Source organism: Rhodamnia argentea, chromosome 2 (genome assembly GCF_020921035.1).
Source record: "Rhodamnia argentea isolate NSW1041297 chromosome 2, ASM2092103v1, whole genome shotgun sequence".
Classification (NCBI taxonomy): Eukaryota; Viridiplantae; Streptophyta; class Magnoliopsida; order Myrtales; family Myrtaceae; genus Rhodamnia; species Rhodamnia argentea.
Window position 1 is genome coordinate 22,036,383 of NC_063151.1, and position 12,547 is coordinate 22,048,929.

General features: G+C 43.4%; 2 protein-coding genes across 2 annotated transcripts; one reads left to right on the forward strand and one right to left on the reverse strand.

Moving 5' to 3' along the window:
* The first annotated feature begins 974 nt into the window (after positions 1–974).
* On the forward strand, positions 975–3,751 carry LOC115751404 (amino acid permease 3-like). The gene is made up of 6 exons (XM_030689310.1): positions 975–1,340; positions 1,683–1,916; positions 2,061–2,154; positions 2,265–2,479; positions 2,589–2,728; positions 2,852–3,751. The coding sequence occupies exons 1-6, from the start codon at positions 1,238–1,240 to the stop codon at positions 3,503–3,505; spliced, it is 1,440 nt and encodes a 479-aa protein (XP_030545170.1). The 5' UTR covers positions 975–1,237; the 3' UTR covers positions 3,506–3,751.
* Positions 3,752–11,069: 7,318 nt separating this feature from the next.
* Positions 11,070–12,199, reverse strand: LOC115751405. Its single transcript, XM_030689311.2, has 2 exons — positions 11,850–12,199; positions 11,070–11,715 (listed from the first exon to the last, which is right to left on the reverse strand). The coding sequence occupies exons 1-2, from the start codon at positions 12,121–12,123 to the stop codon at positions 11,243–11,245; spliced, it is 747 nt and encodes a 248-aa protein (XP_030545171.1). The 5' UTR covers positions 12,124–12,199; the 3' UTR covers positions 11,070–11,242.
* Between the last annotated feature and the right edge of the window lie 348 nt (positions 12,200–12,547).

Below are 12,547 nucleotides of genomic sequence, written 5' to 3' on the forward strand. Positions count from 1 at the left end.
TGTTTGAAAGAGTCTAAAATCTAGCTGAAATGGATAAAATGGTATCGAGAATCCATATTTTGCCAAAAGGGTATACGAATCCAAAATCAATTGAAAATCTAGGCAAGAAATATTTCATCTCCTTCGGACCGTGGCAAGATTAGTTTCTTTCCAATTAAGTCCCGACCCAAGTTTAAGCATGTCATGATAATCAACAGATTAGCACGGCTGATGGACTAGTTAGAGGAAAAGCTGGAGTTCTAATAGTTTCACAAAGGTATTAATCAAAAAGCAAATACCCTTTTTTGGTTCCCTTGCTTTGCGGCCCTTTTTGTCACTGACTTCTTATTTTATGTTAATTTGCCACCGAAAACGAGTGGACTGACCGACGACTGAGGGGCAGCAAGAGGGAAGTAGAGGCCAATTTGAAGGTGCAAATTGGATGTGACAAATCCGCGTGCCCGGGAATTTACAGAATTTGACCCTCTAAAGAATTTCTGATTTCCGAATTCGTTGGTGCGTGATCAAAATTGACTGCCCAAAAATGGATAAATCTTGCGTGTTGATATTGTCTCGTTTCTGATACGAATGAAAAACATGTCGTGTAAACGGGGTCAATGCGTTTGTGCCGCGCCGTTATGATTGCGCAAACCGTGTCCGTCAAAATTAGTGACGTAAGCTTAGTGAGCTTGTAAAGATATGCACCTATGTGTAAGGTCTAGAGTAAGATTATACGCGCATTAAACACGCGAGATTAAATTGCAAGTGGCGCAAAAAAAACCAAACAAAGAGAGAGAGAGACTGGAGCAGAAGATGAGCCCCCCACCTCTCTCTCTCTCTCTCTCGGACACAAGTCACCCACCCTCACCCGCAGTGTTCGTTCCTATTTTGGCACGTGGCACTCGCACGCCACTTTCTCTCGTCCTTTTTGCACCAGAGCTCAGCTATATATAACGAGCTCCTCTCCCCGTCCCTTCCACACTACATCTCTTCTTCTTCTTCTTCTTCTTCTTCGCTCTCGCATTCATCTGTTTTCTCTCGGTTAGCGTGCGGGCGATCCTGTCTGTGCCTCTCTCTCGAGAAAATATTGTTGTCAGTGTTTTGGCGTCGCTGTAAACTACGCACCGACAAAAACTGTCCCGAGGAACACCACCACACCGCTTGTCTCTCTCCTCGCAGCTTCTGATAAACCTTATCGTTTCTCGAGCTCATACTTTTTTTTTTCTGGGGTTCATTTGACCTTTTCGGCGATTCGAAGATGGGTGGCCAGAACAGAGCTGGTTTCGAGGTCGCGCTCGATCTGCCGCAGCAAGGCGGTGGCTCCAAGTGCTTCGACGACGACGGCCGTCTCAAACGAACCGGTAAGCAAAGAAAACAGAGCACTTTACTTTGTTCTTTTATCTTCATGATCGAACTCTGCTCTGTTTCGCTTGGTGATTATGTGCAACAGAGCCTCTCGTTCGGAAAGCTTTGCCCCACTTCCTTTTTCTTCTTCCCCCTTCATTTCTTGGACCGCAGAGAGGAAAGCAGAGAGTGAGGTTTTACATAATAGCGTCTTTCTTGTGTCTTCCTCATCGAATGTAGCCCAAAAGTCTAGCAGAATGAAGTAGAGTCCAAAAATGTTTAGCTGGATGGGGGACTCAATTATTTGCATGCAAAAGAAGAAGAAAATAATTAAATAAGCTTTCTTGGGTTCGAAACAGGGACTCTGTGGACGGCCAGCGCTCACATAATCACAGCTGTGATCGGGTCGGGAGTGCTGTCCCTGGCATGGGCCACGGCGCAGCTCGGGTGGATCGCCGGGCCGGCGGTCATGTTCCTCTTCTCCTTCGTCACTTACTACACCTCCGCCCTCTTGGCTGCTTGTTACCGCTCCGGCGACCCCGTCACCGGCAAGCGCAACTACACTTACATGGACGCTGTCCGCTCCAATCTTGGTAAGAATTCATTAACGAATGGAAAATCTCGGTCCACCCACCAAATCTTTTCGCATAAAGATGCTCCTTTTCATTTCATTTGATCAAATGGAATTTTCTCATTTTCTTCTCTTATTATTATTTTTTTTTTTGGAATGTTGGCAGGTGGGGCGAAAGTGAAGTTGTGTGGACTGGTTCAGTACCTCAACCTTTTTGGGGTAGCCATTGGGTACACCATTGCAGCCTCCATAAGCATGATGTGAGTGGTGAATTTGAAAGCCAAGTTGAATACAATTAGATTGCTAAAGTTGTCAATTGGGTGCGTTATTACTCGTGTTAATCTTGGTTTTACTGAACGTTTTAATGCAGGGCAATCAGCAGATCAAACTGCTTCCACAAGAAGGGTGACGACAGCCCCTGCCACTCGAGCAGCACTCCGTACATGGTCGCCTTCGGGGTCATCGAGATCGTTCTTTCCCAAATCCCGGACTTCGACCAGCTGTGGTGGCTCTCCATCGTGGCCGCTATCATGTCCTTCACTTACTCGATCATCGGACTCGCCCTCGGCATCGCGAAAGTCGCAGGTTGCAAGCCCGTTGATTCTTTTGCATATGAACTTGTTATGTGATGATTAAAGGTGAAGTAGAAAGATTTTGAGTCCCTCGTTTCTCGTCTTTCTCAAATATCTACCAGAAAATCGCAAATTCGGAGGAAGTCTCACAGGGATAAGCGTTGGCGTTGTGACTCAGACCCAGAAGATATGGAGGAGCTTCCAGGCTCTTGGTGACATAGCTTTTGCCTATTCATACTCCATGATCCTGATCGAAATTCAGGTAGAAGTCACACGACACCTTCCTGTAACTTGATGTATTGCGAGAAAAAAACATCCCTAGACTTTGGAAAAACTGCCCTAGGTTGCTGTAATTGACCGAGTAGTATGATGCGGTTGGAAACAGGACACGGTTAAATCCCCGCCGGCGGAGTCCAAGACGATGAAGAAGGCCACCCTGGTCAGTGTGGCGGTCACGACTCTATTCTACATGCTCTGCGGCTGCATGGGCTATGCCGCCTTCGGGGACATGGCGCCTGGGAACCTCCTCACGGGCTTCGGCTTCTTCAAACCTTATTGGCTGATCGACATAGCGAATGCCGCCATCGTGATCCACCTCGTCGGCGCCTACCAGGTCTTCTGCCAACCCCTCTTCGCCTTCATCGAGAAGTACGCCGCGAAAAGGTTCGGGGACAGCCAATTCATCACCAAGGAGATCGAGATCCCGGTCCCAGGTTTCCGACCCTACAAGCTGAACGTCTTCAGGTTGATTTGGCGGACCATTTTCGTGATCCTAACCACCGTGATCTCGATGCTGCTCCCGTTCTTCAACGACGTGGTCGGGTTGCTCGGCGCTCTGGGATTCTGGCCTTTGACGGTTTATTTCCCGGTCGAAATGTACATCGTCCAAATGAAGATCCCCAAGTGGAGCACCAAATGGCTATGCCTCCAGATCCTAAGCGGAGCTTGCCTCATCATCACTATAGCAGCAGCCGCGGGGTCAATCGCCGGGGTCGTGCTCGATCTCAAGTCCTACAAGCCTTTCGGTACAAACTACTAATTCGCCGCCCCCGACATCACCAGGGTCCTCGTTGCTGATGAGGAGTCGCAAGGCAGGGGAGGAGCTTGATTTTAGGAATCTGCTGCTGCTTGTTGATGTTCATAGGATGGTCAAGGAAGAGAAATCACTCAATACGTTAACCAATAGTTGGGGTATCGGGTTGCGGTGGATGTAACGCCAGGTTGAACTTTGTACTCTGCTTCTTTTTTGCAAGATATGAAAAGAAAGAAAGACCAGCAATTACTACTCTGTTTTGATTTCCCGGAAGAAAAAATAGGGAAAAGCACAAGTTGACAAAAGCAACCCCCCCCCCAAAAACAAAAAACCAACAACCCCACAAAAAAAAACATCTTTCTTTTCAACGTTTGAGTTAAATTTTTGACAAGTTTAGGAGCCTATTGCTTGTGGGTTGGGGCTGTCCACGCCGCCATCATTCACCAATGGACCCAACAATAGAAAAAAATGTGGACTTGCATCATAATTGAGATGTCAGCAGATAACGAGAAGACCTTGTTGAATGCGTCTAACTTAACCTTATTGAATGCGTCTTACTTAACCTATTGAATACGGTGAATCCGCATCAGATTCACCTGGCGATCCCTCAAAATCAACGATTTAAATGAATTCGAGAGTCTAAACTCTCTGAATAGCAGAAGGGTTATCTCAAGAAGGGGATAGTTAGCTCCCAAAAAAAAAAAAAGTCATGGACCTATTATGTCAATTCAATTCTAAACTTTTTGGGTTTGTGCCAATTCAGTCCTCTCAGTCAATTTTGGCCAAAATTCACTTACATAGCACGACCGATACCTACGTGGCAATTTTTAATAATATTTTCATAATATTTTATTCTTTATTTTCTTGCTCTTTCTTTTTTTTCTTCCCCTCTCCCTCCGGTCAATTGCCGGACATGGCGTCCGGCCAAAAGTGACGGAGAGGCTCGACCTCGCCATCGCTAGGCAAGGCCGACCTTGCAAGATCGGACGAGGGGCGAGGCCGACCTCGCAAGATCGGACGAGGGCGAGCCTTGCCCAGCCCTTGGCAAGGTTGCCTAGCCATTGAAGAGGGCGAGACTCGCCTACGTGATAGCGAGGCCCGAACTCGCTGCCCCTAGCAAGGCCGACCTCGCCAGCCCTTGCCTCTAACAGGTCGCCGAGGTCCGGCGACCGACCGCAGGAGGAGGGAAGAGAAAAAAAGAAAGAAAAGAAAAATACATTAAAATATTATTAAAATTGCAACATCAGCAATTTTCGGTCAAAATTGATCGGAAAGGCCGAATTGGCACAATTATAATAGATTTAGGATTTTTTTTTTTTTTTGCAATTATTCCTCTCAAGAAGCAAGGAAACACACATGCACCGAGTCTAACACGAGAGAGCGGCCAACGCATGCGAGCACCTTTCCACCACCCAAAAATCATGTTGTGGCGAAGAAGATGGAACATTGCCTAACTTCATGAGCGCCGTCGAAAGTGCTCTGTTTCTCGTCAAACTCGACTGTTGGGAGCTTGATTTAACAGGAACTGTGATGCTTCTGAGGTTGATCTTTGACATGCCATTGAGTGGTTGGCCTGATTCTCTCCGCAAGTATAACTTGGGTGGACTCTAGCTCTACTAATCAAATTAGAATCTCCAATCAGCCAAAGGAAAATGAGACAGAGAAGAATCTCCGCGAAGAAACTAAGTAAAGTGATCTCTCAAGCACGATATCAGATTAAACCTGTCATGTCGATTGTCCAGCAAGCAACTCCATGTTATAATGAGCGCTTCATCACACGCCACGGATCATGCCCATGAAGTTTTCACGTTGATATGAGGTGTCCCATCTAACTTTCCATCAGGCAATTTCACTTTGCCTAGTCCTTGAAACACTTCACCATTAAACTCGGGGAAGTTTGATCTTTTTGACAATTTAACGGTCCGAAAGTTTCAAAGCAGAAAGAAAGTTCAGCCGACTTTTGGTTCCAAAGGCACCAACTTCACCTTTTCTTCTTCTTCTTTTTTTGACTAAGGCCCATTGAACCCCCTTGTTTACGCTTGGACCGTGCAAAATTTGCCTACGATTGCAACCAGACACTCAAGACTCCACAGCCCAAGTAGTATGGCACTCTCAAGTGTCAAATCCCAACTTTGCAGATTCCACTTTGAAGTAATGGTGAGAAATGGCAAATGGGATTTTGTTCGATGGGAGTGGATGGTGTTCCTGCACCGAAAAATCAACTGGATATCTTGACTTGTGTGATGGATTTTGCGCTAAAGTTCATAGGATAAGATAGTCAATACATGTGGAAACGATGGAAGGAGCTTGCAAGTCAAATAAAAGAAGCAGAATACAAAGGCAATACTTGAAGCCATTTAGAGGGATTCATTTACGTGAAGTGTAATCGAGCGGAGCTAAGTCGATTTACACAGTTTACTACGGGAACGAACTCGACCAAACTCGAATATCCGTGGCTCAATGTATAATCCATTCGAGCTCACCTGAACTCCGCTGTTCTAGCTCTAGCGCATTTCAGCAAAATGATTCGCGAGCTCCAGTAAAACTTGGACCGGAAAAACTTCTGTTACCTTGAAACGGCCCGATTTGACGTTAGCGTCTTGAATTTTCAGAAACTATAAAAGGAAAACCCACTGCGATGTTCAAGAAGGAAGGGCCCGAGAAGGCACTAAAGCTACGTTAGTATAATCCAAGTACGATAGTTTGAGTGATTATTATGGTGGATAGGCAAATGATTCAAAGCGCTGAAATGTCAAATGAGTTGTTGTTTACTTGTTTTCACTGTCGTAGTTAAGCAGAACTGGGTGTTTGTCTCGATTAGAATTGTGTTCCGCTTTGATTTAGTAACATTTCTGTGTGTGTTCTTTTAGATCGATGAAAGAATGGGGAGGGGCAATCAGCGCAGTTATTTCCTCTGACATTACCATAAGGCTTCTACACCCGTTATGTGATGCTCGACTTGAGTTCTAACTACTCAGTCCACCCACGCATGCACGAGCCCGTCACCATGATCCTACGTCGACTTACTTACCGGCACTCTGCTCCCTAAGAGGGACACCTATCGATGCAATCTAAAGGAAAACGAGGGTTTGTACAGGCAGGTGAATGAGCCAATATGTCTTCCCGGCGCTCTGCTCCCAAGTAAGGCCACCTATTCATGCAATCTAAAGGAAAATGGCTTTAAAGGCGTGTGAATGAGCTAATATCTAAGGGAAAACTTGAGTCATTGGTCGATTCCAATCTTGCTTGTGGCAAAGAAGTAAGGTTATTTATAGAATGTGCATGGATCGACGAACCATGGACAATATAACATTAATTATAGGTGCCCAATTTCTAGACTTGTCCTTGACTAATTGTCTTGCTCTAACATATTTTAGAAGATAGATTTGAGAAGCGGCTATTAGAGGTGATCAGTTCTCTATCTGGTCATGTCCCACCCTAGAATCAAGAATCGAACTAGGAGGGCCGATACCCAATTTCAAGGATCGAGAACCAGCCCGAACCGATTGCCTTTTTTTTTTAATGATTTTTTGTTAAATTTTTATTGTCAATTATATTCACCGAAACGCCTTTCGTTAATTGCTTCGCGATGTCGCTAAACCTGAAAATCATACTAATTATCTTAACCATCTTAGGTTTAGGTTAAGGTTTACATTTAGGAATTTCTTTTATAAAAAAAAAATTAGTCAGTCTAGAGCCCCCGAGAAGCGGACCAAACCCACTGGTTCGATATGGTCTTGGCAATTTCCAATTTGGTCCATCCAGTATGGTTAACCCTAGCAGCAATAGTCGGGAAGAAGCATATGTCCAAGACATAAGTCGGCTAGAGGCTCGGTCATTAGGGGTAAGCGGTTCTCGATCCGGCCCGATTCCCCCCAAGAATCGAGAACCGGACCGGTGGTACCGATTCCTAATTTTTGGAATCGGGGATCGGACTGTCGGTCCGATTCGGTTCCCCTCAAGAACCGAGAACCGGACCGGTGGTGCCCATTCCCAATTTTCGGAACCGGGGACCGAACTGCTGGTCCGGTTCTCGAGCGGTCCAATGGAGTCAAGAAAATATTATCAAGGTCATTATTTTCAAAGAAATGACTCTAAAACAGTAGATTCTTTTCAAAAAAAAAAGTGAGATGATAGAATTTTTTAGCATAATCTGGTAACACGTAGCATTTGATATTGTTGGGTGGAGTCATGGCAAATGAAGCTACAAAATAAATATGTGGTCCAAATCTCAATTGTATGAGACCCAAATCTCAACCGTATGAGACCTCATAAACGCAAAAAATAAAAATAAAAATAAAAATTAAATAAAAATTAAAAATTAAAAATTAACAACTGAAATCAACCAGTCCGATCCAGGTGGTCTGGTCCGATCTTGTACTTCTAGACCGGGAACCGGATTGCCGCCCTCTGGAACCGGGAATCGGACCACCGATTCGATTGGTCCGATTTGCTCGCCCCTATTGGTCACCACATGGCTCGAATTTGTAACCTTAGGGAGGCCATTATGACCACCTTACTACCGGACTACTACTCTTGGTGGTAACATCTCAGACACATTTTCGCTCAAATAAGGATGTCAATAAGCTACATGAGGAATTTCTTTACTAATGTTTGCTTCAGGATAATTGAGGAAAAAAATCCTAAATTTATTGTAATTGTGCCAAATCACTCCTAATTTTTTTTTTTTTTTTGTTGCAAATTGATTCCCAAACCTTTAAGACTTTTTGAATAATTCTTCTGAAAATCAACTTTGCAAGGGTTACATAGGGAGGAAAAAGGAAAATCAACTATGGGTTCTCCAACATCTTCACCTTAAGCGTAGCTAAAAAGTAGCGTTAGCGCACAATCCCCACAACCGGGAAAATTTGGTAAATGCCCCCAGGTTGCTTGGCGATTTTCGTATGATCCTTCTAGGTTATCAATTTGACCAAAGTTTTCACCAAACTTTTTTATGATCAAACTTCGGGCTTGCATGACAACCATTCCGATTCTCTAATTTTGTTTTGCGAAATAAAAAAAGATGAGAATCCTGTTTGGCAACGTAAATTATTTGGATTCAGATTCTGTTTCCGAAAACAGTTTTAGAGCAAAACTAAGAAAAAAAAAAAAGTTGATTCTGAAAAAAATAATCAATTTTGAGAATAACAAAACAGAATGAAGTCTCATATCTCTCACTTTTCCCTATCGGTTCTCTCATCACTGTTTCCTCAACCTAAAATAGAACAACTAGGTCTCATTTAAAAAATAATAATAATAATTTTAAGAAATTCAAAAAATTCAAAAAAATACAAAAAAAAAAATTAGAAAATCCCTAAAGATAGAAAAGGCTTGGATTAGGCTAGTTTGACCTCATTTTCATAAATTTAGGCCTAGATTCCCTAGATTTCATAGAATTTGTTATTTTTTAGAAAAATCATAAGCACCTTTGAAATTAAACTCGAACCACATTTTTCTAAATCCTTAAGGCTTCGTTAGGGTTTTATGATGTGATTTATCAATGTCATGATTCCTTGATTGTGCACTGGATTTCATTGGTTGTGATTTGCCTAGGTTTATGTACTTTAGACTTAGTCTAATTTTAGAAAATTCTGAAAAAAGACAAAAATAACCAACGTGAACACTTACCAAGCTATTGTTCTTAAGTTTTGAAAGAATTAAGATTAAAATTTGATTTCCTTGAACCAAAAATGCATACCAATGTAGGGTAGTGCAATGCATTTTCCTTGTAAAAACAAGGATGTCGCTTGTGTTGGTTGTCCGCTCGCTCAAAAGAGTTGGATGAAGCCTCACAATAAATGGCAAAAATGACTCGTGATAATTCTTGATATTTATTTTTACATTTTGATATGCAATTTATTATATAGGAGAATCAATATGAATTAATCGAAGATTAATTCAAAACGTAGGATGAAATTTCACAAAATAACTATATAATTATTTGGCTTAAATGACAAAAATTGGGAAGAACAATTGTTCTCAAGAATAGAAATTATATACAATTACCAAACGCATTTCCGTTCCATGAACAAAAATTTTATGTAGTTATCAAACACATTATGATTCTCTAAAACTCATCCAGTGAACAAAATCAGAAAAAGTCATTTTAATCAGAATTACTTTTCCGGATCAGAATGATTGTCATGCAAGCCCTTAATGTACCACCTCCTCCACTCTTCCGACGCACATTATGATCAATTTTTTGACGCTAGTCAGAGCATAAAGCTCACGTGAGATGCTGGATTATACAAACTGATGGTAAAAGCGTCCAACAACAGAGGGATAAAGTGCCAAACTCAACTCCTTCGCCAGATTGTATGTGGAAGGTCTCATTGCCACTGTAAAACTTGCTTTTTCTTGTTCAATTTCAATTACCTTTTTAAAGAGGATACAAAAAAAAAAGTGGTGGACGAGTTTGCCCTTGACATGTGGAATTTGGCGTGTCACGAACCTACCTTTTATGATGAACAAGCGAAATCTTCGATAGGAAATTCCACTGCTATCAATTAATTGTTCAGATCTCTCTAATCTATTAGTTCATCCATCGGGCAAAAGAATAAATGCGGAATCAATTTGTAAACTCTTCAGCCGGGGAACGCTCCAAAGAGGAACAAAACTCAGGGGAGATGCTAATATATACATACTGATATTAATTAATTAAGGAAATTATCAGCAGATTTGGTGCCATATAAATTTTTGAAGAATTCATTTTCAGGACCACTAAGGTAGTCATGAGAGAAATGGTAATTATCCTAGAAAGTTTGCTAGAATAACCACTCGAAAAACTTGGTCCAAGGAGGCCCAGGGACAAGAAATTAAAGAGAACTCACATTTTTCCTAGCTTCGAATTAAGATGTCGGTTCAAATCCGAAGAAATTTATGTCATAATTAGAAATTGTTCCCTATGATTGGAGCTTTATTATCAACGCCATAACTTTACTTGCACGAGCAGTGGAGAGCATACATGGGAGACCCAGAAAGTAAACATGCCCATCCTGGCATGTAGTTCACAAGCATGGCAGCAGATGCGTGGAGAGATTATACTACCAATTGGGTTGTTAGGAGCATTAATACTGTCAATCATCAATTAGCTCCTCATGATGACATTTAGGTGTTAAATTTAAGATTTACTGAGGTGAAAAAAGCTAATCTTTTGTCGTATTTTGCTTTATTTTCTCAAAGCGAGCATACCAGAATTGATGGTAACGTTCATATTTTTGCGGGTTTTGCGATTTCAATTGTAGAAGATCTTCACGTCAGAAAATCAGCATGCATACGTCAGAAAAAACAAAATAGTAACGGAGTGCAGTCGCCTTTTCGAGATCACGATCAAAAACTAACGAATCAGAATGAATGCACAGTTGATGGTAGCCATCAAGTCAAGCAAATCTCCAAGTTCAAATTTTGAGAAGCACGATATCAACATCAAGAATAACAGCAAAGAAGTCCCTCGTGAACAATTTCCAAGGGGAATCCCCACGCGGGTCGCGAGAAAATCGGAAAAGAAAAAACCCTAATGTGACGTAAGTAGCGTGTGGCAGAGGAAAACGACAAGAACTGGTGTCAGCTCTATCGGAATTCCTCGATACTAGTACGACTACACAGACTTATTATTGCAGAGACACGACGAAGTTCTTGTGCTAATAGTGCCTAATTGGCGATCATCAACTCCATCATCAGCAAACTTGATAACCACCACCGTATCAGTAGTATGTACCCAAAAAAGCGCGGGACTAACCGTGATCAGTCAACGTTCTTCAACAGCTTCGTCCCCATCTTGCAAGCCAGGAAGGCGTCGATGCTCGCATGCTTGATCATGTCGTCGGAGAGCCTGACATCATAATCCCAGGGTTTCGGGCCATACTTATCGTGGATCTGCCACTTCATCTTCCTAGGCCTCGCCATCTCCGCTTCCCCTCCCAGCACAATCCTCCCCAGCTGCTCCAGATTCTTCCTCCGGAAGTCCACGTACCCGACCGAGATCTCCTTAGACCTCTCCGCCAGCTTCCGGAGCTCCACGGGCTTACGCATCGTCAGCCCGACCTCCCTCTCGAGCTCCTTGGCCATCGCCTCTATCCCGACGCCGAAGATCCTCGAATCGTGGATGAAGTCCTTGAGGATTTTGGGGATAGGGTGCGAAGGATCGAGTTCGTAGAGAAGGCACTGGTTCCCCGCGCAGAGCTGGAGCAAGTCGTAGGGATTGTCCTTTGAACCAGCTGATACATGAACGAATTCAATCAAGAAAAGGAAGAACAGAAACGGGGAAAAAATAAATGTTGATCTTAGCTTAGGGCCTAGGGTTTCCCGATCGGGACAAGAACTGCCAATCGAACGGGAAGAAACCACCTACGCGACATCAGATGGGGCTTCCAAGGCGCATTCGCGTAGCTCCGGCTTCGCTCGGCGGAGATACCGACGACGACCTCTCCCTTCTTCCCCTTGCGGTGCGACTTCTGCACCTGCTGAACCCAGTCCTTGACGATGGAGTCGCCATCCGGGCCGCCGGTGACGGTGGTGGCGAGGAAGAACTTGTCGCCGATGATGACGTCGAACACGTACTTCCGGTTGGGATCCTTCTCGACCTGCACCTCCATGGCCTTGATCTCCTCCTTCGCCGACTCCATGATCGGGAGAGAGAGAGAGAGAGAGAAAGGGAGTAACAGAATGGCTCGCGGCGTGGGAGGCGTGAAGAGTGAAGCGAGGTGAAAGGCTAAAACCCTTTTTGCCGAGTTTTTGTACGGGCGGCACCGTTAATCGAATCAATTTATTAAATGATTAAAAGAAATTGAAATTTCCATCTTGTCCGCGAGAAAATGGAGCTCCGTCTTTGTGGGCCTCTGCCACCGGCGTAGCCCAAGTAATTTTTCAATGGGCCTATCAATCTTTAGGCCCAACGGAATCTGACGAAAGCTAGCCGTGCAATCGTTTGGATTAATTTTGTTGAAAATTATTATGTGACCGTTTTTAATCAAGTATGAAATTAACAGTCCGCTCTGGGCCATAAAAAAATAAATAATTAAATTTATTATGGGGTCCACTTCTTCGAGA

What these genes read in the sequence shown, in the direction of transcription:
- LOC115751404 (XM_030689310.1), top strand. Translation starts at nt 1,238, where the DNA reads ATGGGTGGCCAGAACAGAGCTGGTTTCGAGGTCGCGCTCGATCTGCCG. An exon ending in CGCTGTCCGCTCCAATCTTG is followed by an intron (nt 1,917 to 2,060) that starts GTAAGAATTCAT and finishes GAATGTTGGCAG; the next exon opens with GTGGGGCGAAAGTGAAGTTG. An exon ending in CGGCATCGCGAAAGTCGCAG is followed by an intron (nt 2,480 to 2,588) that starts GTTGCAAGCCCG and finishes AATATCTACCAG; the next exon opens with AAAATCGCAAATTCGGAGGA.
- LOC115751405 (XM_030689311.2), bottom strand. Translation starts at nt 12,123, where the DNA reads ATGGAGTCGGCGAAGGAGGAGATCAAGGCCATGGAGGTGCAGGTCGAG. An exon ending in GAAGCCCCATCTGATGTCGC is followed by an intron (nt 11,716 to 11,849) that starts GTAGGTGGTTTC and finishes TTCATGTATCAG; the next exon opens with CTGGTTCAAAGGACAATCCC.